This window comes from Callorhinus ursinus, unplaced genomic scaffold (assembly GCF_003265705.2).
Source record: "Callorhinus ursinus isolate GAN/ISIS: 27379988/994484 unplaced genomic scaffold, GSC_fseal_2.0 scaffold25, whole genome shotgun sequence".
NCBI lineage: Eukaryota > Metazoa > Chordata > Mammalia > Carnivora > Otariidae > Callorhinus > Callorhinus ursinus.
The window spans coordinates 38,702,608-38,726,946 of record NW_027397087.1 but is presented as its reverse complement, the minus strand read 5'-3'; the positions used below and the strand labels follow the sequence as shown (position 1 = coordinate 38,726,946).

The 24,339-nt window shown below is 42.2% G+C and overlaps 1 protein-coding gene across 1 annotated transcript; it reads left to right on the top strand.

Moving 5' to 3' along the window:
- The first annotated feature begins 1,169 nt into the window (after positions 1-1,169).
- On the top strand, positions 1,170-16,489 carry COX5A (cytochrome c oxidase subunit 5A). Its single transcript, XM_025884169.2, has 5 exons — positions 1,170-1,362; positions 10,109-10,225; positions 11,670-11,791; positions 14,184-14,306; positions 16,323-16,489. The coding sequence occupies exons 1-4, from the start codon at positions 1,257-1,259 to the stop codon at positions 14,295-14,297; spliced, it is 459 nt and encodes a 152-aa protein (XP_025739954.1). The 5' UTR covers positions 1,170-1,256; the 3' UTR covers positions 14,298-14,306; positions 16,323-16,489.
- The last annotated feature ends 7,850 nt before the right edge of the window (positions 16,490-24,339 follow it).

Genomic DNA, 24,339 nt, shown 5'->3' with positions numbered 1-24,339 from the left:
GCTGTTTTAAAGGTTATTACTCCAGGGAACATCACATGGTTTGTGCCACCACCTACAAACAGTAGCCTTGCCAAGGCGGGAACAGATGTCCCTTATCTGCCTGAGACTGCTGTGTGGTTTAATACCACTGCCAACCAAGAGCAGCCAGCTTGGCCATGGCAGGAGCAAGTGTCTCAAGTTCTTCCAAGAACAGCAAAGGGTAGTCTTGTCCAGACGGGATGCTCTTGGTAAGTCCTCACAAATTCTTTATAAAGTTTAAAAGTCCATCACGTGATAGACACCACTGCCCTTACTATGCTGCCAACGACCTAAGGGTCTTTTCTGTTCCAGGTCCAACTGTTCCATTAGAAAGTCTTAATATCCAACTTCAAAGCAATTTCATTAAAATAAGTTATTCTAAACAAATTCAAGCCACGAACAACTTTGTCCAAAACAAGCTTTCAAAACATGGATTTGAAATCATAAGTCGGCATACAACAAATATCCAGGTAAGTCCTCAGAACTGGGGATTTGAGAGCCTTGATTGCCAGCAAGCAGCCTGCTTTCTGAGCCTGTTTCCTTATCTGTAGAGTGAAGTGGCTGAACTCATTTTTTAATGCTTGCGGATTTGTGATCTAAGAATAGTTACTAATAAGATCCCTTACAAGTACGCAGTTGTTTTTCCCCATTTTCTTATTTTAGGGTCCAACAGGGAAAGAAAGAGGTTAAACAAAGAAGGTATTTTTTATTATAACTTGTCGTTGCTATCCTTGTTAACACTCCCATTTAAATCTATTTCCTTAAGTAATCTCTAAGACCAACATGGGGCTCCAACTCACGACCCCGAGTTCAACAATCGCCTGCTTTACCGACTGAGCCCGCCAGGAGCCCCTTATTCCTCCCATTTTGGGTTGATGGAATCGTTTCTCGAGCCGGACTTGAACCACAATACAGTCCCCCGCGGGGCAGTTCATCGACCTTGCATCCTGGCTCCACCGAGGCCGCAACCAGACACTGGGTGGGGTGGGGCGGGGCGGGGCAGGGCGGGGAGAGGCGGGCACCGCGTGGAAATGGTTTGTCCTTAGCGCGCCGCCGTAGCCCGCCAGCGTCCGCGTGGTGCCCCCGCCCTCCAAGGCGCGAGCGCCGCAGTGGGCGGGACCTCACGCTCCTCCCGCCGTGCGTCGGTGCGTGAGTCCGGCCCCCGCGAGCTCCGGAGCGGCCCGTGAGTTCACACCCGGCTTCTCTTCAGCCTTGGACTGCGCGCCGCCATCGCCGTCATGCTGGGCGCCGCTCTCCGCCGTTGCGCTGTAGCCACAGCCGCAGCCGCCCGTGCTAGCCCTCGAGGCCTCCTGTACTCAACCCCGGTCCCCGGCCCCGCCGCCGGTAAGGCCCCCGCCGCCACTGCTAGCGCCCGCGTGTCCTTGCGGTGACCTGGTCCCCCGCCGCCACTCGAGGGCAGGCTTGCCCCGCGGCCTAGCCCCTGTCCTGCCGGCGGGCGGACGAACCTGGTGACCGCTGGCCGCCCTCCCCGCCACCTCCACTTACGGGGGACTCGAAGACGCGGCCCCCGGGTCCTCCGCCAGCGCGACTTCCTGGTGCGGGCACCGCGGACCGATCAGGTGTGGACCTGCTGTGGGCCCCAGGGAAGGGGCGCAGCGCGCCTCCCGCGCCCACTGGACCCCCTTCGGTCCCCGGGCCGTGACCGTGCCCCGGCGCTGACCCCTGCAGCCACCTGACTGGGAGTGTCCGCCGCCGGCCTACAGCGCGTCGGCGAAGGTGACATTGAGCCGCCCGGCGCGTCGCGATCGGTGTAGGGGCAGGGGTGGCCCTTCCGGAAACCCGGACACCCATATCGTCTATGCGGACACCAAATGCTTCCTTGTGGGACACAGTATACTTTTTTATCGGGTCTTTCTCAGCGTTTTGTATGTCACCTTCAAAGACGGACCGTTCTGTCGTTTTAAGAGACTGCTGTGCCATGTTCCAATCCTTCCATTTTTACGATAGATCTCCATGTATGATTGTTTCTTGAGGTCTGGAAGAGAACCTGAATATTGATAGGTCTTAGAATAAGAATATAACTCTTCCGAAAATTGGGTCCCACAGACTCAGGAATACTGGGTTCTACAGACCTAAGGGAAGCTTTATTTTATTTTATTTATTTTTTTGCTTCCAGTCGGAAACCTGACTGCTGGAGTATGAGTTGTGCTGCTGCTTACTCTTTCTTACTGTGCCTTCCCCCTATGTGTTTGGGGAGATTTTGTTTCCAGCACCGTACCTTTAGTTAGTGTAACTGCACTTTGATATTGGTCCATGGTGCTGGTATATGCTGCAATGTGAAATTTAGGCCCTAAGCACGCAGATTTAAACGTATGAACGCAAACTCAAAACTAATAAGGTTGTTCTCTTGACTCTTGAGTGTTATGACTAGACCCTTCAGAACCTAAGAAATGTGTTTCTCTTATTCATTCATCATAGAACAGTAAGGCTGGCATGCACTTCGTGAAGACGGTCTTATTTTATAAAGGAGGAAATTGAGGCCAGTCTTGGGAAACTGATTCCTTTACTAGTGGTGGAACTATTTCAGTTTCTTAGCTTTAGTTATTTTTGGCCCATCCTGATGTTTGTCAAATTTTATTTTTTTGTTGTTTTTTCCTTATCTAAATGCTAAAATACTACAATTTTTTCATATAGATAGCTTTTGGGGAGTTTTCTTCTGACCTCTTCAAAAGCACTGCTGCATTTTGTGGCAGGCTGGGGAAGAGGCAGAGAATTTTGGCACACTGTAGATTAAGGGGATTCCTCTTAATAAGTTTGAACATGTTGGTTTATCTCCTAGGCGTTCTCTTTCCACTCTTGGGTCTAATTTAAAACAAAAATCTTTATTTCAGGTGTTTGTCCCATAGACGTAAATATTTGCTACAAGGAGGTAGTGTTGGTTACATTTGTGTCAGCTACTTTCTAGTTGTGTGACCTTGGACATGTTAACAATAAAACTCAGTTGCCTTATCTCTAAAATCAGGATCTTTGGTAGTTGTGAGGCTTAAATGAAATAATGTAACTCTTAGCATCTTGCCTGGCACAAATGTCTAAATATGTATTGGCTTTATTATAGTGGATTTCATTTTTGCAAATTACAGGTTAGGGTTTGTTATCCATTTAAAACTGAACAGGTTTTATAAATTGAAAGTCAAAAAGAATAAAATTTTTTGGATGAGGCTATTCAAGGCCAAATGAGAGTATCCTTGAAAGAGCTTTGAGGGGTGCCTGGGTGGCTCAGTTGGTTAAGCGTCTGCCTTCAGCTCAGGTCATGATTCCTTTGATCAAGTCCGGCATGGAGCTCCCTGCTCAGCAGCGAGCCTGCTTCTCCCTCTGCTTGCTGTTCCCCCTGCTTCTGCTCTCTTTCTGTCAAATAAATAAAATCTTTAAAAAAAGAGAGGGAGAACTCTGGAAGAGTTAACCTGAGGGGCCTCAAGTTGGCTCTAGTTAAGTGACAACCCAAATTCCAGAAGCCTCCAACTTGAAACATTGTTTTCCAATAACTGCTGAATTAAAATATTTTAAAATAGTGGTTAAATTCTTGGGCGCCTGGGTGGCTCAGTTGGTTAAGCGACTGCCTTCGGCTCAGGTCATGATCCTGGAGTCCCGGGATCGAGTCCCACATCGGGCTCCCTGCTCAGCAGGGAGTCTGCTTCTCCCTCTGACCCTCCCCCCTCTCATGTGCTCTCTCTCTCTCATTCTCGCTCTCTCAAATAAATAAATAAAATCTTTAAAAAAAAATAGTGGTTAAATTCTTTAGTCAACTCTTAATAAAACTTAATCCTGGCTCCTACATCCTAACCCTGATAACCCAGGAAGAATGGGAGAAGTTTTCTCTTTCCCTTTCTTGCCATAGGGCTGAATTTAGGTAGCACTTTCTAATCACCTTCCAACCTTCTTTTCTGAACTACTCCTACACTTCTGGATTTCCAGACTTTGGGCCCCAAAGTCCATGGCTGCTCTTCAGGCTTGCATCTCAACCATCCTGCCTTTGAGCTTGTTCATGTGCCCTCTGCATTATTCATTTCTTTCCCTTTCTCCTAGAATTACCAACACCAATATGTCCATTTGGGGGGCTTTATCCGAGCCGATTAGTTACTAAGTGGAAAGCTATCTGATTAAATTTAAACGAAAGGGATTAATTTTTCTAAGTATGTTAGGTTTTTGGTTGTTTGTTGTTGTTTTTAAAGATTTTATTTTGGGGGGATGCCTGGGTGGCTCAGTCGTTAGGCATCTGCCTTCGGCTCAGGTCATGGTCCCAGGGTCCTGGGATCAAACCCCGCATCGGGCTCCCTGTTCCCGTGGGAAGCCTGCTTCTCCCTCTCCCACTCCCCCTGCTTGTGTTCCCTCTCACTGTGTCTCTCTCTGTCAGATAAATAAATAAAGTCTTTAAAAAAAAAAGATTTTATTTGTTTATTTGAGAGAGAGCGAGCATGAGCAAGGGGGAGGGACAGTGGGAGAGGGAGAAGCAGGCTTTCTGCTGAGCAGGGAGCCTGATGTGGGGCTTGATCTCAGGACCCTGGGACCATGACCTGAGCCGAAGGCAGACATTTAACCATCTGAGCCACCCAGGCGCCCTGTTTTGTTTTTTTAACAGAGTGCTTAACTGAATACCAAAAAGTAGTGTTAAAGCTTTTAGATTGAGTTTATAGAAATGTCCCTTTTCACACTTCTCTTTTCCTACTCAGGAACCTTCAGGTTGTATGAAAGCACTGAGCTGTTGTTTTCAAAATACTTCGCCTTGCAAACCTCAGACCTAAGTGAAAATGCTAAGTTGGGTTGGTAGGGGAGAAAGAGAATGCCTATATAGTTCACCTAAAAATCAAAATGTTAAATATATGATGGACATGTGCACAGCTAGGAGAATAGATCCTACTCCTACCCCTTACTGAAGTAAGTAATACAATTTTTTTAAGATTTTATTTTTTTAAAGATTTTATTTATTTATTTGAGAGAGAGAGAGAATGAGAGAGAGCACGAGAGGGAAGAGGGTCAGAGGGAGAAGCAGACTCCCTGCTGAGCAGGGAGCCCGATGCAGGGCTCCATCCCGGGATTCCAGGATCATGACCTGAGCCGAAGGCAGTCGCTTAACCAACTGAGCCACCCAGGTGCCCCTTTTTTTAAGATTTTGTTTATTTATTTGACAGAGAGAGGGAACACAAGCAGGGGGAGTGCGAGAGGGAGAAGCAGGCTTCCCGCTGAGCAGAGAGCCCAATGTGGGACTCGATCCCAGGATCCTGGGATCATGATCTTAGCCGAAGGCAGACGCTTAACGACTGAGCCACCCAGGCGCCACCGTTAGTAATACAATTTAAACCATGTGGGAGAGTCTGATTTTGCCATGCTGGAAGGGGGATGTATGTTCCCAGTGCATGCTTGGTATTATAAATAGTTGTGTCATAAAAGGTTTTATGGTAATAGAACCAGTTTGTAATTTGGTACTTCCAGAAGGAAAGTGAACAAATTATTGAAGGTGACCCATCATTCTCCTTGCCTAGGATTTGTAGTTGCTGGTCATCTTTATCTTTGGTTAGAAAACAAAACAAAGCTGCTAGTCGTCTAGTGAAATCATGCCCAGCAGTAAGCTAAAGGAAATGGGTATTAATAAGCACTTTTCTGGGTGGTAGAAAAGGTACATGTAATAATTACCTCTGGGGAAGGAATACATATTATTTCATTTTTCTTGGGTAAACACTTAGAAGTGGATTTATTGGGCGGTATGGTAGGTGTGTGCTTAACTTGATAAGAAAGCACTAAAGGGATGCCTGGGTGGCTCTGCGGATTGATCCCAGGGTCCTAGGATCGAGTCCCGCAGGAGCCTGCTGCTCCCTCTGCCTGCCGCTCCCCCTGCTTATGCTCTTTCTCTCTCTTCTCTGACAAATAAATAAAATCTTTAGGAAAAGAAAAGAAAGCATTAAACAGTCTTACAAACTGATTATAACATTTTATACTGTGCTTTCAGTATTCTAAAAAAATTATTTACTTATCTCTACACTAAACGGGGGGCTCGAACTCTTGTCCCTGAGATTGAGAGTCACATGCTCTTCCTACTGAGCCAACCACCTACCCCTAAGCTAAGGATAATTTTAGTTTTTGAAAAAAGTAGCTTATCAATTTTTGGTAACAGTGGGTTAGAAGGTTGTTGTTACCTATACTTTCTGATATATTAAATGTGAATATTAGTCTTGTAAGCATTATTAAACATCCACATACTTTTGATTAAATGTTTGTACTTATGAAGTCTAGAGATACATTATTTTTTCTTGTCATAGAAATTAAAGCATGGCCAATTCCAGCCCATTCATACACATGTTCTTCATTCTGGGCTTGGATAATGGAAATAATTTATGTCTCTGGGAAGATTGGAACTTGTGTTTTGGTTCTCTGTGACTAATGGCAGGTATTTGGCTCCAGGCTCAAATGGTAATTTAAATGAGAATCTTTTCACTTGATGTAGCAGTAACAGTCCATTTCCAGAATTGGCTAGTCTTTCACCTTTTCATCTTTTTCTTTTTTTTTTCTTTTTTTTTTTTTTTAAGATTTTATCTATTTGACACAGAGAGATAACGAGAGCAGGAACACAAGCAGGGGGAGTGGGAGAGGGAGAAGCAGGCTTCCCGCGGAGCAGGGAGCCCGATGTGGGGCTCGATCCCAGGACCCTGGGATCATGACCTGAGCCGAAGGCAGACGCCCAACGACTGAGCCACCCAGGCGCCCGACCTTTTCATCTTTTTCTGTTTTCTTTCTTTTTTCTCTGCTCTTTCTCCTGTCAGTTATTGCATTAAGGATGTATAGGATAGGGGTCCCAGGCTGGCACAGTCCGTAGAGCATGCGACTCCTTTTCTCTTCTCCTTCTCCTCCTCCCTCCTCCCTCTCCCCTCCCCCTCTCTTTCCCCCTTCCCCTTCCTTCCCACCTTCCCCTCCCTCCCAGGATCCTGGGATCAAGTGCTGCATTGGGCTCCTTGCTCAGCGGAGAGTCTGCTTCTCCCTCTCCCTGCCACTCCCCCCTGCTTGTGTGCGTGCTCTCTCTTTGACAAAGAAATAAAATCTTAAACAAAAAAAAGATTTATTTCTTTATTTGAGAGAGCACGAGTGGGGAAGGGGCAGAGGAAGAGAATCGGAGAGAATCTCAAGCAGACTCCCTGCTGAGCTTGGAGCCATACACGGGTCACGGGACTCAGGGGATTCAGGGCTCCATCCCAGGACCCTGAGATCATGACCTGAGCTGAAATCATGAGTCGGTTGTTCAACCAAATGAACAGCCCCGTATAGGGAGCTGCCAGCCCCAGCCGCCCCGTATAGGGAGCATAAGTCTTGTTTTTGTTTTTGGTTTTTTTTTTTAATCTCTATTTGCCCACCCCCCACGCTCCCTTCCCTCTGGCAATCACCAGATTGTTCTCTGTATATGAGTCTTGTTTTGTTTTTGTTTATCTTTTAGATTCCATATACAAGTGAAATCCTTATGGTATTTGTCTTTCTCCTGCTCCTTCCATTTACCATAATACTCTAGGTCCATCCATGTTGTCATAAATGGCAAGATTTCATTCTTTTTTATGGCTAAGTAGTATTCTATTGTATATATACGTACCACATCTTCTTTATCCTTTTATCTATTTATGGACACTTAGTTTGCTTCCACGTTTTGGCTGTTGTAGATAATGCTGCAATGAACGTAGGGGTGCATGTATCTTTTTGAATTAGTGTTTTTGTTTTCTTTGGGTAAATACCCGGAAGTGAAATTGTTGGATCATATGGAAGTTCTATTTTTAATATTTTGAGGAACCTCCATACTGTTTGCATAGTGGGTGCACCAGTTTGCATTCCCACCAACAATGCACAAGGGTTCCCTTTTGGCCACATCCTCACCAACACTTGTTATTTCTTGCCTTTTTGATAATAGCCATTCTGACAGGTATAAGGTAATATCTCATAGTGATTTTGATTTGCACTTCCTTGATGGTTAGTGATGTTGAGCATCTTTTCATGTGTCTGTTGGCCATTTGTATATCTTCTTTAGAGAAATGTCTATTCAGGTCCTCTGCCCATTTTTAATTGGATTGCTCTTTTGATACTGAGTTGTGTGAGTTCTTTATATATTTTGGATATTAAACCCTTATCAGTTTTATCATTTGCAGATATTTTTCCCCATTCAGTAGGTCGTCTTTTCCTTTTTTTTTTTTTTAAGATTTTATTTATTCGTTTGACAGAGAGAGGCACAGCAAGAGAGGAAACACAAGCGGGGGAGTGGGAGAGGGAAAAGCAGGCTTCCCCGCTGAGCAGGGAGTCCGAAGAGGGGCTCTGTCCCATGACCCAAGCCAATCCCATGACCAGAGCCTAAGGCAGACGCTTAACAACTGAGCCACCCAGGCAACCCGCCTTTTCCTTTTGTTGATGGTTTCCTTCACTGTGCAAAAGCTTTTAGTTTTATACAATCCCATTTGTTTATCTTTGGTTTTGTTGCCCTTCTCTGAGGAGACAGATCGAAAAAAATACTGCTCAGATTGATGTCCAAGAACTTACTGCCTATGTTTTCTTCTAGGAGTTTTATGGTTTCCAGTCTTATATTTGGGTTTTATTCCATTTGAGTTTATTTTTGCGTATGGTGTAAGAAAGTGGTCCCATTTCATTCTTTTGCATGTAGTTGTCCAGTTTTCCCAACACCATTTATTAGACTGTCCTTTCCCCAGTGTGTCCTATGTTGTTGTTGTTTATATATAATGTTATATTTAATACTGTCACTTCTTAGGTATCTTACAGAGCAGTTTTTTTCATCGGGTGTAAGTGAGAGGGTATGTTTCCTCTTAGGGGATTTATCAGAATTTGCAGGGAGGGGACTATAGTTTGATAAAACAATTTTTTAAATTACTGTTGCTTTGGGGCGCCTGGGTGGCTCAGATGGTTAAGCGTCTGCCTTCAGCTCAGGTCGTGATCCCAGAGTCCTGGGATCGAGTCCCGCACCGGGCTCCTTGTTCAGCAGGGAGTCTGCTTCTCCCTCTCCCTCTGCCTCTCCCCCTGCTTGTTCTCTCTCTGTCTCTGTCACAAATGAATAAATAAAAATCTTTAAATAAATAAATAAATAAATAAATTACTGTTGCTTTGTCAGGTTGTGTAATTTATTTTGGAATATAATTTAATGGCAAGCATAAGATTTCTTTTTATCAAAAATACATCTTATAAATTTGCTTAAGAACTGGAATGGACATTTTTTTAAAACTAGGAATTAATACTGTGCTTATCATAAAAATTCAGACATTATGGAAGTATACAAAGAAATAGTTTTTCCTTCCAAAGATGATCACTTTTAAGAATTACACATTAGGGGGAAAAAGTGAACATACACACATAATGGGATGCCTGGGTGGCTCAGTTGATTAAGCATCTCTTTAGCTCAGGTCGTGATCCCAGGGTCCTGGGATTGACTCCCGCATCGGGCTCCTTTTTTTTTTTTTTTTTAGATATTTATTTATTTATTTATTTATTTATTTATTTTTAAAGTATTTTATTTATTTGACAGAGATAGCCAGAGCAGGAACACAAGCAGGGGGAGTGGGAGAGGGAGAAGCAGGCTTCGTGCGGAGCAGGGAGCCCGACACGGGGCTCTATCCCAGGCCCCTGGGATCATGACCTGAGCCGAAGGCAGACGCTTAACGGAGTGAGCCACCCATGCCCCCCTAAGTGCCGCACCGCTTCTCCCTCTGCCTGCCACTCCCCCTGCTTGTACTATCTATCTCTGACAAATAAATAAAATCTTTAAAAAAACAAATGCATAGTACTTTTTGTTCTACTTGCTTTTCTTTGCTTCGTTTTTAAGATTTTTTTTCATATCAATACATAAGATTTGTTTTACTTGACCTGATGAGTAATTTTCCTACCATGATAAATATAGTTGATTCAGAATTTAATGCATTGAATATATTTAACACCCCTGAGCTGTACACTTAAAAGTGGTTAAGATGGTAAATTTGATGTTGTATGTATTTTAACACAATTTAAAAAGAGAAAGCAAACAAATAACCTTAATGTATTGACAGGATACGTCAAGTATTATTTCTTCCTGTCCATTGAAGACATTGTTCTTTCTTCATTGTAGCCGTCCAGTCACTTCGCTGCTACTCCCATGGGTCACATGAGACAGATGAGGAGTTTGATGCTCGCTGGGTGACATACTTCAACAAGCCAGATATTGATGCCTGGGAATTGCGTAAAGGTAATTGGAACATAGGCATATTTGTTTACTTTGGCATAGAATTGGCAACTTCTTTGTAGTCTTTCACTATTTTGAAAGCAGCTATTTTGAAAATATGCCTCATGTAAACTAGGTATTGTCATGCAACTTGCAGTTGGGAAAGTTTATAGCCTTCATAGTGTTTCTTATAAAGCAGTCACAATTGACTTTTTGGGCCAGATAATTCTTTGTTGCCGGGCTGTCCTTTGCATTGTAGGATGTTTAGCTGCATCCTTGGCTTCAACCTACTAGGTGCAAACCACCATCTCACCCCACACCAACCCCCATGTGACAACCAAAAATGTCTGCTGGGGGACAAAATCACCCTATTGAAAATCACTGCTATAATGATAGATCAGTATGAGCAAGAGTTAACAGTTTTGTACCTTTTAGATAAGTTAAGCAAGTAGACATTTGGTTCTCCCCCAACTCTTGGTATTAGTTTGGGTTTTTGTTATTTTTATTCTAATTATGATTTGTCTTGCCCTGAATTAGTGTTCAGTCTAAGTAACCTAGAAGTTGTTTTTCCTAATTTGCAGATATGCACTGAACATGAGTAGGTAACGTTAATGATAACCAGTCTATTAGTCAAGTAGATAACTAATTTTAAGTGTACGTAATTTATCTCAGACCAAGAGTTCAGCCTCTGACTATATTCTAGCATAGTAGTCACTGTGTCTTTTGTTTATATTAAAATAACTAAAAGCAGGACACCTAAGTGCTTCAGACTCATCTGCAGTAATATAATAATGACTCATTTTGCCGCAACCAGGAAGATTCTTACTGAATAATCTTCAGTAGCAGTAATGAAAAGAACAGTAATTCTGCATTCCCATTAAGAGAATCTTAAATTTTATGTTGTGTCATTTTGTGCAGAGCTGAAAGTAATCATGCCCAGTCATTTTCTGGTTGAATGTGCACTAATGCTTCTCTATATCTCTGTAATGTCCTCATTTGGGCTTCATTAACTTTGCTTAAGCAATTCTCAGGTTGTTTTTAGATTATTTTCCAATCAAATCTATTTTAAAGCAACCAAAGTATATACGTTGTGCTAAGAGTTAAGGATGTGAGTTGAAAATGACCCTCTTGTTTGAAAAGAAGCCAGCTAATATGAAAATAGTTATTAGCATTTAAGAAAACTCTTGTGGTTTTTTTTTTCTTTTTGTTTTTTGGGGTTTTTTGTTTTGTTTATCTTCAGTCTGCATGCTACTGCATAGTTCTTTCCACTAGTTCACTGTGGAAGATCCACTGTGGTCTTACTATCTAGAATTTGTTAAAAGTAGATTCTCTAATTTTATAGACAAGAGAATAGAGGTTCAAACAGACAAGACCACACGTCTATGATTCCAGTAAAAATGTAGATAATTAAATTGTAGTTTATATGAGGATATTCCAGGTTGATATGGCTTCTCTTTTATTTTGACAGGGATGAACACGCTCGTTGGTTATGATCTGGTTCCAGAACCCAAAATCATTGATGCTGCTTTACGGGCATGCAGACGGTTAAATGATTTTGCTAGTGCAGTTCGCATCCTAGAGGTTGTTAAGGTCAGTGAAATATCACTGCTAAAGTTGTTCTGGATGTGGGTGGGCTATTGTTAGGTATCAGCATATCCTGTGTTTTTGAATTTGTTAAAATACCTAAAATTAGTTCTTATAGCTGTAGGAGATGTGCATTGCAATTGCAATCTTTCTGGAGAGCAGTTTGGCAGAATTTATGCAAGGTTTTAAAAAATGCTTGTTGGGCGCCTGGGTGGCTCAGTTGGTTAAGCAACTGCCTTCGGCTCAGGTCATGATCCTGGAGACCCGGGATCGAGTCCCACATCGGGCTCCCTGCTCAGCGGGGGGGTCTGCTTCTCCCTCTGACCCTCTTCCCTCTCGTGCTGTCTCTCATTCTCTCTCTCTCAAATAAATTAATAAAATCTTTTTAAAAAAAATCATGCTTGAGGGGTGCCTCAAGCCCCTCAACCTGTGGCTCAGCCGGCTAAACATCTGCCTTCAGATCTAGCCCTGAGTCGGGCTCCCTGCTCAGCAAGGAGTCTGCTTTTCCCTCTCCCTCTGCCACTCCCCCTGCTCGTGCTTGCTCTCTCCCTGTCTCCCTCTGTCAAATAAATAAATAAAATCTTTTCAAAATTTTTTGCTTGAGGGGCACTTGGGTGGCTCAGTCGTTAAGCGTCTGCCTTCGGCTCAGGTCTTAAGAAAAATAAGTCATGGTTTATTAAAACTAATCATTTAAAAAAAATACATAGATGAAAATGCAGGAGGATATATACTTCTCCTCTTTTGATTATGGTTCCTGGTTTTTCTTTTTTTTTTTTTTTTAAGATTTTATTTATTTATTAGAGAGAGAGAATGAGAGATAGAGAGCACGAGAGGGAAGAGGGTCAGAGGGAGAAGCAGACTCCCTGCTGAGCAAGGAGCCTGATGTGGGACTCGATCCCGGGACTCCAGGATCATGACCTGAGCCTAAGGCAGTTGCTTAACCAACTGAGCCACTCAGGCGCCCCGGTTCCTGGTTTTTCTGTAATGAAAATGAATACATTGCATTTTAAACAAGAATTTTATAATTTAAAACAATACAATTAAGGGGTGCCTGGGTGGCTCAGTTGGTTGAGCGTCTGACTCAATTTCAGCTCAGGTCATAATCTCAGGGTTGTGGGATCAAGCCCCACTTCAGGCTCCCTGCTCAGCGGGCAGCCTGCTTCTCCCTTTCCCACTCCCCCTGCTTGTGTTCTCTCTTGCTGTCTTTCTCTCTGCCAAACAAATAAAATCTTTATTTAAAAAAATGCAATTAAAGAGACCTAGAATTTGTTAAAGGCAGAAGAATAGGGCGCCTGGGTGGCTCAGTTGGTTAAGCGACTGCCTTCGGCTCAGGTCATGATCCTGGAGTCCCTGGATCGAGTCCCACATCGGGCTCCCTGCTCAGCAGGGAGTCTGCTTCTCCCTCTGACCCTCTTCCCTCTCATGCTCTCTATCTCTCATTCTCTCTCTCTCAAATAAATAAATAAAATCTTAAAAAAAAATAAAATAAAGGCAGAAGAATAGCAGCTTGGCACTTTCTTAGTCCATTTGACTTTTTTGAAGATTTCACTTATTTATTTGAGAGAGAGAGAGAGAGAGGCACGAGTAGGGGTGGGAGAAGCAGAGGGAGAGGGAGAAGCACACTCTGCTGAGCAGGGAGCCTGACATGGGGCTTGATCCCAGAGCCCTGGGATTGCATCCTGAGCCAAAGGTAGGCGCTTAACTGACTGAGCTACCCAGGGCCCCCCGTTTGACTTTTTAATATTTGTCCCTGAGGAAGCTTGTGAAAATGTAGGTATAATTATATTATTATGGTATTTGTCAAAACTCTTTTGCCGTGGAAATAAGTATTCGTTAAGTATAGCTCTCCACAAAGGGACATGGTCTATAAGAAAGAAATTCAAGTCTGTAAGAGGGGAAGTGTGACATTACTTTATCTACAGTGGGTAAGATAATTAAGGGTTCTGTAGGCTATCAATCCATTCAGCACCAGTATTTAATTCAGTTACCATCTCAAATTGGAAGCAGGTTTAAAACTTTTCTTGTGTTAACTTAATTATTCCTGTTGCTGCTGGGCATGTTTAATTATCTTCACAAAATTCTGTCATCACCACCTTTTCTAGTAACTTGAGGTTTTAAAATGGTTTGGTTTGGGTTTTTTTTTTCTGGATATAATCTAATGGTCTTAGTTATTCTCGGGGTGCCTAAAAACCTCCTTTGAATAGTGCCTACGTAAGTTCTATTTGTTGAACTAATATGTTAAAAATAGGTGACGTGTATTCTTTGCTACTAAAAAATAGGTGACGTGTATTCTCTGCTACTAACCTCTGCATATGTAATTAAAAGCATTCTCAAATTCATTTTTTTAATAGAGACAGCTTTTCAGAGAGATAAATGTAAATATTTTTTTTGCCATCAGGACAAAGCAGGACCTCATAAGGAAATCTACCCCTATGTCATCCAAGAACTTAGACCAACTTTAAATGAACTGGGAATCTCCACTCCAGAGGAACTGGGCCTTGACAAAGTATAAACCCCATGGGTAAGCAACACGCCACTGAATAAGGCAGGAAATGAATCCAGGGAGTAGGGAGTAAATGACATTTCGATTTCTCAGAGTAAGACCTTTTAATGGCCTCCTTAGAGGCCATGAACATAAAGATTTAGAGAGTACTAATGATGGTAAGTTTAAGGAACTAGAATTGTCATTTCTAATTATAATTGTTCTCTTACTGGTGTAAAGGCAAGAGGAAGCCTTATTTAAAAATCTATATAAAATATTTCAAACATAAAATTCCATCCCTTTTACCTCACCCAAACTAAAGGTAGTCCGCTGCATACAAGGTGTTCATCATCCAAGATTTTATACATCTGTTTATTTTAACATGGTTTTATTAATTTGATGCATTCATTTTTGTGTACCCACGTTAGAATTTAACAGTCAATAAATGTTCACTGATAATAAAAACTTACATGATACCTCTTCTCTGTGGGAAGGCAGGTAATAGAACCAGCCACAAGACTTTCTAGGTAGTGAGGAGTGTGCAGAAAATCCTTTGTAAAACAGAAAATATGTAAGCAGTGACTTGTTTTTATTTTATTTAAACACATATAGTGTATATAACTCTATGTCAGGCACTGTTTTAAGTGCTCTATAAATATTAACTCATTTAACCCTCATAAACCATTCCTTGAGGTAGTTACTATTATTATAATTATTCCCATTTTAATATTTTATTAATGAGGAAACTGAGGCACCTTGTCCAAGGTCATATAGCTAGTACTGGCACCCACACTTAAAGCCAGGCAGCCCAGCCCCAGAGTCCATTGCTCTTACTATGCCACACATCCTGTGTAGGCATTTACTAAGGCTATATTCATTTCTCATTGGTAAACAATGAGGCTTAGAGGATTTGCTTCCTAAGAATAAGAGATCATTCATTTTTAAAATAGTGGAACTGAACTATCTTATAAAAGTTTCAATAAAAGTGCACCCAATGGGGTAGCTGGGTGATGGACACTGGGAAGGGTATGTGCTACAGTGAGTGCTGTGAATTGTGTAAGACTGATGAATCACAGACCTGTACCTCTGAAACAAATAATACATGATATGTTAAAAAAAAAGAAGAAGATACTAGGAAGGGAAAAATGAAGAGGGGGAAATCAGAGGGGGAGATGAACCATGAGAGACTATGGACTCTGAGAAACAAACTGAGAGTTCTAGAGGGGAGGGAGGTGAGGTGATGGGTTAGCCTGGTGATGGGTATTAAAGAGGGCACATACTGAATGGATCACTGGGTATTATACGCAAACAGTCATGGAACACTACATCAAAAACTAATGGTGTAATGTATGGTGATTAACATAATAAAATAAAATTTAAAAAAAAAGTGCACCCAAAATTACTGAAGGAGCTGATAGCAGATCCCTCACAAGATAAAGGTCCAGTGAGCCTGGTTAAAGATTGCTCTGGAGCAGGAGTCTTAATTTTATCTTTGTCCACCCCCATACCACCACCACCTCCCTGAAGTCGTTTAGCTCATCTTTGTAATACATGAAAGGTTTTTTTTAATGTGTATACTAATGATTTCTGTGAGAAACTAGGCATTCAGAATAGAAGATTTCCTCCTTATATTTTTGAAGCTCTTGTGTGTGGTTCATATTTCATAATGGACTCTTACAAGGATATCTATAAACATTTCAGCTTAATTTTTATTTTATCAGGTTGTATTCCAAGGAGTCCAGAAGATCTTTGTTACGTAGGATATATTCTAGCTGTGATGACATACTTCTTTAAAAAAAAAATTTTAAGGGCAACTCCCCAGCACTTTTATGATTGGAAAAGAGTACCACCCCAGTAAGTACTAGGCATATAAACAACAAAAAAGCCACAGAGCAAGTCCCTTGTGAGTTAGCTATAGGCAGGATTAAGTCAGAACAGAAAAGGCTACACAGAGGCAGTGATTTCTCTGGGCTGTTACTATAAAGAAGGTTATTCTTAGTAAGACTTCTACCTTTCCTTTATTTTCTGGCTAATTCTTCATGTTTTCTCTTACAGATGGGCTTCTCAAGGATTTATTCGTAATGCTACTTGATTGTAAACAATCACCTGGAAATACTGATGATAACATATTACCTTATTTGAACAAGTTTTCCTTTATTGAGTACCAAACCATGTAATGGTAACTTGGACTTGAATAAAAGGGAAATGAGTTTGAACTGAAATTAGGTATTGTTCCATGTGTTTGCTTTGAAAAGCAGAAAATGAGCCCTCATAGAGCCACTGATTTCATGGTTTTGTTGCCACCATGTGCTGAGAAAACTGCCTTAATTCTCTGGAAACCATCTCACATGAAATAAATTTAAAAGTGGTTATTGAGATAGTCTTGAGGATGTGGTATGTGGTACCAGCTTCTCTCTTAGTGACCTTTTCCTTCCTACCTGTTCTTCTCTAGCAGTGCAGTATTAGCCTTGGACATCAAATACTGATGTATTTGATATATGAAAATCTATATGATAGATTTTCAGTGCTTCAAGAACTAAAGAAATGGGTTTACTTCTTGAGAGAATTAATAGAATACATAAATCCCATCTTAGTTTAGGAGTCCCATATTATTGGAGACCAGCTGTTGGAGAAAGAACTTCCAGGTCTGAGTGACTTCTAGTATAGTCATTCAGACTGCAGCGTCAGAGAAATAGGATTAATACTAGGTTGAGGCTTAGATGTCTTTTAAAGCGAAGTAAGGAAATGTTAGTAAAATCAGTTTTGGTAAGGTATCAATACAAATAACCTTTTATTAAAGACTGGTTCCCTACCAAAAAGTCCTCCCCCCCTTTTTTAAGAAGTAGAAATGTAAATAAACTAAAACAGCCACATACATCTCTTTAATTATGTAGCTGATAGGTATGTTCTTAGGTTTGACCCTTCTGTAGGGTGGATAATGTCCCATTCACACTGCTCTGTTTTCTTCCAGATTCTCTTCAGGTTGCTTCCCCCTAGGGATGACATCATCGTAGGTGTGCCTCCCAAATCCTAGAGATGGGGTGGGGGGATATAAACAGAAGAATCACCTATATAAGGACATCATGGCAGAGATTTTTAAAGTTTTGTGAACATACATATTAGGGGTACTGTGAGAGAGGAAATGATATTTAAGTTGAAGTCTAAAGGATTTGGGGTATTTGTTTATCCACAGGTTTATCTAAAAGGTAATTTTACTTATTATATGACATGTTTGGCCTTTGCACCACTGGGGAGGAGGGATTTTTTTTTTTTTTGACAGTTCCCCTATGTGCATATATAATCACCTTTAAATCTGCTTTTTCAATTCCCCAGATTATTACTAGCTGAAAAAGGACCATGTCAGTATCATGGGCTCTTACCTTATAGTAGGAATGCAAAATGATGGAAGTGATTTCTGCTCTTAAGATCATAGGAGGGGCCTGAGGAGGAAACATAGATTTACAACTATCTACAAGGGTAAGAAATGAGTGCTATGATGGTTTTCACGCCACGTTTATTGAATACCTACTGTATACCAAGTGTTGTGCCAGGTATTGATAATAGAGCAGTAAATAGGAGAAACAGATTTGGAGCCTGAAGAAATTGGAGTTAGGATCACAATTTAGGAAGTTATCTGGTGTAGTTATAACTTAAGGATTTTAAATCAGGGTGGTAGCTGTAGAAATGGGAAGAGATGACTGAGAATCACATTATTTAGGTTTAGTTACTAAATCAGTGAGGGAATGAGAACTCTTAGGAGGGCCATTTTACAGATTTCAATGATGGTACCATTTGTGGGACAATTGGAGTCAGCAAAAGAGGAGCTTGGTTCAGAAAGTACTGCATTTGGGGCCCCTGGCCTGCTCAGTTAATGCAGCACATGACTCTTGATCCCAGGGTTGTGAGTTTGAGCCCCAAGTTAGGTGTAGAGATTACTTAAAATCTTAAAAAAAAAAAAAATACTACATTTGATTCTGGACCTGTCAAATTACAGGCATCAGTGGGTAGGATAGGCCTAGAGTTCTGAAAAGAGCCTAAGACTAAAGAATTTAATGTTTGAAACAGCAAAAAGGGAGATTTCTAAGGAAGACCATTTGGAGGCAAATGTAAAGTAGGCTAATGGCTGAAATTGCAGGAGCAGGTACATTGAGAGGGAAAGAGGAGTAACTTATAGAAAACGTCAAACATTACTACAGCAATTATCAGTACATGGCCACACTTTTCATCTATATCCTCATTTACCGCCACTCCAAATATTTTGAAGATCTATTTATTAGAGAGAGTGGGAAGGGGGAGCAGAGGGAGAAAGAATCTTCAAGCAGGCTCCCTGCTGAGTGCAGAACCCGATGCAGGGCTCAATCTCAAAACCCTGAGATCATGACCTGAGCCAAAATCAAGAGTCAGCGGCTTAACCAACTGAGCCACCCAGGTGCCCCTCCAAATATTTTGAATTAAATCTCAGGTATCATGTCATTTCATCTGTAAATAAATATTTTGGAATATCTCCAAAGTATATTTAAGCACAACTACAATAAAGTCTTAAACTTTTGTTTTTTTAAGGAATTTTTGGTGGTGGTCTTTTTGTCCTTAAAATAAAAATATCTTTACTGGGTTTTCTCTATTTTATTTGTGTGTGTGTGTATGTATGTATGTGTTTATTTATTTTTGAGAGAGTAGGGAAAGCACAAGAGAGAATACACAAGTCCGGGGTGAGGGAGAGAGAATCTCAAGCAGGCCCAGCGCTGAACTGACATGGGGCTGGATCTCAAAACCCTGAGATCATGACCCAAGCCAAAATCAAGAGCGGATGCTTAACTGACTGAACCACCCAGGCGCTCTTCTCATTTTAAAGATGATACATGTTCGTGAAACAATAAAAGTACAAGAATAAAACACACCTGAGGGGTGCCTGGGTGGCTCAGATGGTTAAGTGTCTGCCTTCAGCTCAGGTCATGATCCCAGGGTCCTGGGATCGAGTCCCGCATCGGGCTCCCTGGTAGGCGGGGAGCCTGCTTCTGCCTCTGTCTCTCTCTCTGTCTTTGACTCTCATGAATAAATAAATAAAACACTTAAAAAAAAAAAAACACACCTGAAATTCCCCACCCAGTTACAACCACTACTAGTATTCTGATGACCATCTTTCCAGACATTTCTCCTTTGTGCATGTGTAATACTTTTGCATGCTGTTTTACAAACCTGTTTATCTCCCCTTTGCTAGGTCTATACTATTGTAGACAGTTTTCTATATCAATTAATACACATCTGTCTCCTGCTTTTTAATGGGGCATGATATTCCATGGTTTGGGTGTTTCAGCTTGGGTGATGACTTATTAATGAACTTGTGGCTGAATTAGAGGTGGTGAAGAAGTGATTCTAGGCAACTGAGGCAGGAGGGAGGAGTCCTGAAGAATAATGAAGTCCTGGGACACCTGGGTGGCTTGGTTAAGTGTCTGCCTTAGGCTCAGGTCACGATCTCAGGGTCCTGGGATCGAGTCCCACAATGGGCTCCTTGCTCAGCGGGGAGCCTGCTTCTCCCTCTGCCTGCTGATCCCCCTGCTTGTGCTTGCTCGCTCTCTTGTTCTGACAGACAAAAATCTTAAGGAAAAAAAAAAGTCACAAGAGGGTAATTGGAAAGATGGTGTTAAAGTGTTGGCATTTCTTTAATATACTGGAGATTTCGTATGGAGCTGGAAAGAATTGGTAGCTAGCTGGAAGTTACTGTTTACTTTTTTTTTTGGAAAATTTTATTTATTTGACAGAGACAGCTAAAGCAGGAACACAAGCAGGGGTAGCGGGAGAGGGAGAAGCAGGCCTCCCGCTGAGCAGGGAGCCCAGTGTGGGCTCGATCCCAGGACCCTGGGATCATGACCTGAGCCGAAGGCAGACGCTTAGCGACTGAGCCACCCAGGCACCCCTGTTTTCGTTACATCTTAAGTTCTGTTGAGATTTCTAAATTTTGTTTTTGCCTAAGTCATTTGTGCTACTAGAAACAGATGGGTGCTCAAAGTTTATTGTAAATGCTAACTTTTAGGCCCCTTAAAGTTTGTTACAACAGTACCTTAGACTGCAGAAATGAGCACTGCCTTTTAAATTGCTCTCAATGGGGCTCCTGGATGGTTCAGTTAGTTAAGCATCTGCCTTCGGCTCAGGGCATGATCCAGCCCTGCACTGGGCTCCCTGCTCAGCAGAGAGCCTGCTTCCCCCTTTCCCTCTGCTGCTCCCCCTGCTTGTGCCCTCTCTCTTGTCAAATAAATAAATAAAAGCTTTAAAAAAAATTGCTCTAATTGTGTATCTTCTTTATCTCCAAGAGAAGGGTGGCAAACTATAGCCCTTGGGCCAAAGGCCATCACCTGTCTTTCTCCTGCCCACAAGCTAAGAGTTGTTTTGTACATTTTTATTTTTATTTATTTATTTTTTTTAAAGATTTTATTCATATATTCATGAGAGAGACAGAGGGAGAGAGAAGCAGAGGGAGAAGCAGGCTCCCAAGGAGCAGGGAGCCTGATGCGGGACTCGATCCCAGGACCCTGGGATCATGACCTGAGCCGAAGGCAGACGCTTAACCATCTGAGCCACCCAGGCGCCCTGTTTTGTACATTTTTAAATGGTTGGAAATCAAAAAAAGATTTTGTGACAGAAAGTTAATATGAAATTCAAAATCATTGCCCATAAGCAAGTTGGAACACTGCCACATACTCGTTTGCATATTATCTATGGCTGCTTTTTGAGTTTTTATTTTTTAAGTTTTTTTTAAGATTGATTTATTTAGGGGTGCCTGGGTGGCTCCAGTCGTTAAGTATCTGCCTTCGGCTCAGGTCATGATGGGCTCAAACCCCGCATCAGGCTCCCTGCTCAGCGGGGAGCCTGCTTTTCCCTCTCCCACTCCCCCTGCTTGTGTTGCCTCTCTCTCTCGCTGTGTCTCTCTCTGTCAAATAAAATCTTTAAAAAGATTTATTTGTCAGAGAGAGAGGGAGAGAGCGCGCACAAGCAGGGGGAGCGGCCAGCAGAGGAAGCAGCAGACTCCCCACTGAGCAGGGATCATGACCTCAGCTGAAGGCAGACGCTTAACCAACTGAGCCACCCAGGCGTCCCATTAAGGTTTCTTGTTTTGTTTTGTTTTTTAAGATTTATTTATGGGTGCCTGGGTGGCTCAGTTGGTTGGGCGGCTGCCTTTGGCTCAGGTCATGATCCTGGAGTCCCGGGATCGAGTCCTGCATCGTGCTCCCTGCTCGGCGGGGAGTCTGCTTCTCTCTCTGACCCTCCCCCATCTCATGTGCTCTCTCTCTCTCATTCATTCTCTCAAATAAATAAATAAAATCTTTTAAAAAAAAGATTTATTTGAGAGAGTGGAGTGCATGTGCAAGTGCAGCGGGGAGGAGCAGAGGGAGTCTTAAGGTGGACTCCCTGCTGAGCACGGTGCTTGATCTCAGGATTCTGAAATCACAACCTGAGCTGAAACCAGAAGTCAGATGCCTAACTGACTGCACCACCCAGGCATCCCTGTTTCTTGAGTTTTTAAAAAATTGTGGTTAAAAACACAAAATTTGCCATCTTAGCCATTTTTAAGTGTGTAGTTCAATGGCATTAAGTACATTTGTACCGTGCAGTTTCTATGGCTGCTTTTGCAGTACTGTGGCAGAGCTGAGTAGGTGGGATAGATATCCACAAGTCCACAAGGTCAAAAATATTTTCTATCTGACCATTTACAGGAAAAGTTTGTCAACCCCTATTCTAAAATAATGGAAATTAATTTCAAAGCAAGCAAACTTCTGAATCATAGGACTATTACTAAGAGGCAGAGGTGACTAATAAATCTCTTATTCCTATCAAATGCCTGTTTTGTCACGTCAATTCCCCCACTGTCTATAAGTCAAATTTGATTGATTACTGTGCTGGAGAAAATAGTTTATCTTTTAGCTTAATGGACCCTAGTTCTGCCTAAAAGAAGTAGACAATAATTAATGTTCACAATTTAAAGAAAAATATGCTTCCACAGCTTGATGATGGAAGGGGCTTCTACCCTAACAGAATGGGGTCTCGAGCTTTTTCTTTCCTTATTCTTTATTTTTAAAAATTAAAACTTAATTGTTTGCTACATTTGTTTTATTCCTAGTATATATACACTTTTTTTCCTCAACCATTTTTTTTTTTAAGATTTTATTTATTTGACAGAGACAGCGAGCGAGGGAACACAAGCAGGGGGAGTGGGAGAGGGAAAAGCAGGCCCTCCACTGAGCAGGGAGCCCGATGCGGGGCTCCATCCCAGGACCCTGAGATCATGACCTGAGCTGAAGGCAGACCCTTAACAACTGAGCCACCCAGGTGCCCCTTCCTCAACCATTTGAAAGTAAATTGCAGACATGGCATTTTACCCCTAAATACGTAAGCAGATATCTTAAAATAAGAACTTTCTCTTCCTACATTACCACAATACTGTTAATACTTATTTCAAGAAGTTTGCCGTAAGATACATATAGTCCCATTTTTCTGAAGAGTCCAGGCCAGTGGTGGTGTAGAATGCCTTACAATCTGCACTCTTGTTTGTTTCCTCATGATTAAAATCCAGTTAAACATTTTTGGCAAGAATACTACAGATGAGGGGTGCCTGGCTGGCTCAGTCAGTAGTGTGTGGCTCTCAGGGTTGTGAGTTTGAGCCCCACATTAGGTGTAGAGATTACTTAAAAAAATTAAAAAGGGGCGCCTGGGTGGCTCAGTTGGTGAAGTGTCTGACTTCAGCCCAGGTCATGATCTTAGGGCCCTGGGATCCAGCCCAGCTTTGGGCTCCACACTCACTGGGGAGTGTGCTTCTCCCTCTCCCTTTGCCCCTCCCTCTGCTCATGCTGTCTCTCAAATAAATAAGAACTTTTTAAAAAAATATCAGTCGTGGGCGCCTGGGTGGCTCAGTTGGTTAAGCGACTGCCTTCGGCTCAGGTCATGATCCTGGAGTCCGGGATCGAGTCCCACATCGGGCTCCCTGCTCAGCGAGGAGTTTGCTTCTCCCTCTGACCCTCTTCCCTCTCGTGCTCTCTATCTCTCATTCTCTCTCTCAAATAAAAAGTAAAATCTTAAAAAAAAAAAATCAGTCGTTAAGCGTCTGCCTTTGGCTCAGGTCATGATCCCAGGGTCCTGGGATCGAGCCCCGCATCGGGCTCCCTGCTCAGTGGGGAGCCTGCTTCTCCCTCTCCCACTCCCCTGCTTGTGTTCCCTCTCTTGCTGTGTCTCTCCCTGTAAAATAAATAAATAAATAAATAAAAATTATAAAGAATACTACACAGATGATGTGAAATTCCGGTTAGATCCCCTCAAGACGGGTGTGATGTCAGTATGTCCTAGCATCTTTGTATATTTACCCATCAGCTGATGGGAGACAATAATGTAATAATAAAATGAAGAAATGGGGCTTTTTTCTCTGCGTACATCCCTGGTGTCTCTTCCTAATAAGGATACCAGTCCTATTGGATTAGGGCCCCACCCTTATGACCTCATTCAATTACTTAAAGGCTTTATCTCTCAACTGTTACACTGGGGGGTTAGAGCTTAAATATATGAATGGGGGTTGGGGTGGGTAAAATTCAGTCTATACATTAAACGCACACACCTGACTGGTACAAAAACTGGACAGGCTTTTGAAGCAGATAAGGATTCAACTCTCACCTTTACAACTTTGTGGTCTTTGGCAGATCAGTTAATCCCTCTGACCCTCACTTCACTTTCCTTACACATGTGAAATGGGTATGATAGTGCCACATAAGGATGTTATGAGGATTGGGAAATAAACCTTCCCTGGAAGGAAGTGACATGAATTAATGTGGAGATGAAAGGAGCTGGTGACCTGGGACCCCACAATGACCCGCAGATCATGCAGTTATCTGCTCTACCAATAATGGGAGAAGTCAAAGGTTAGAATCTGAAACCTGTGAGATGTGAAAAGAGTTTCAGAGGGAAGTAGCAGGATTGAATTGAATAAGACACAGTAGAAAGATATACCATGCTCATGGATGGAAAAATTAACTCTTGATGAACATGATGCAGAAATCCTCAACAAAATATTAGCAAACTGGGCGCCTCAGTG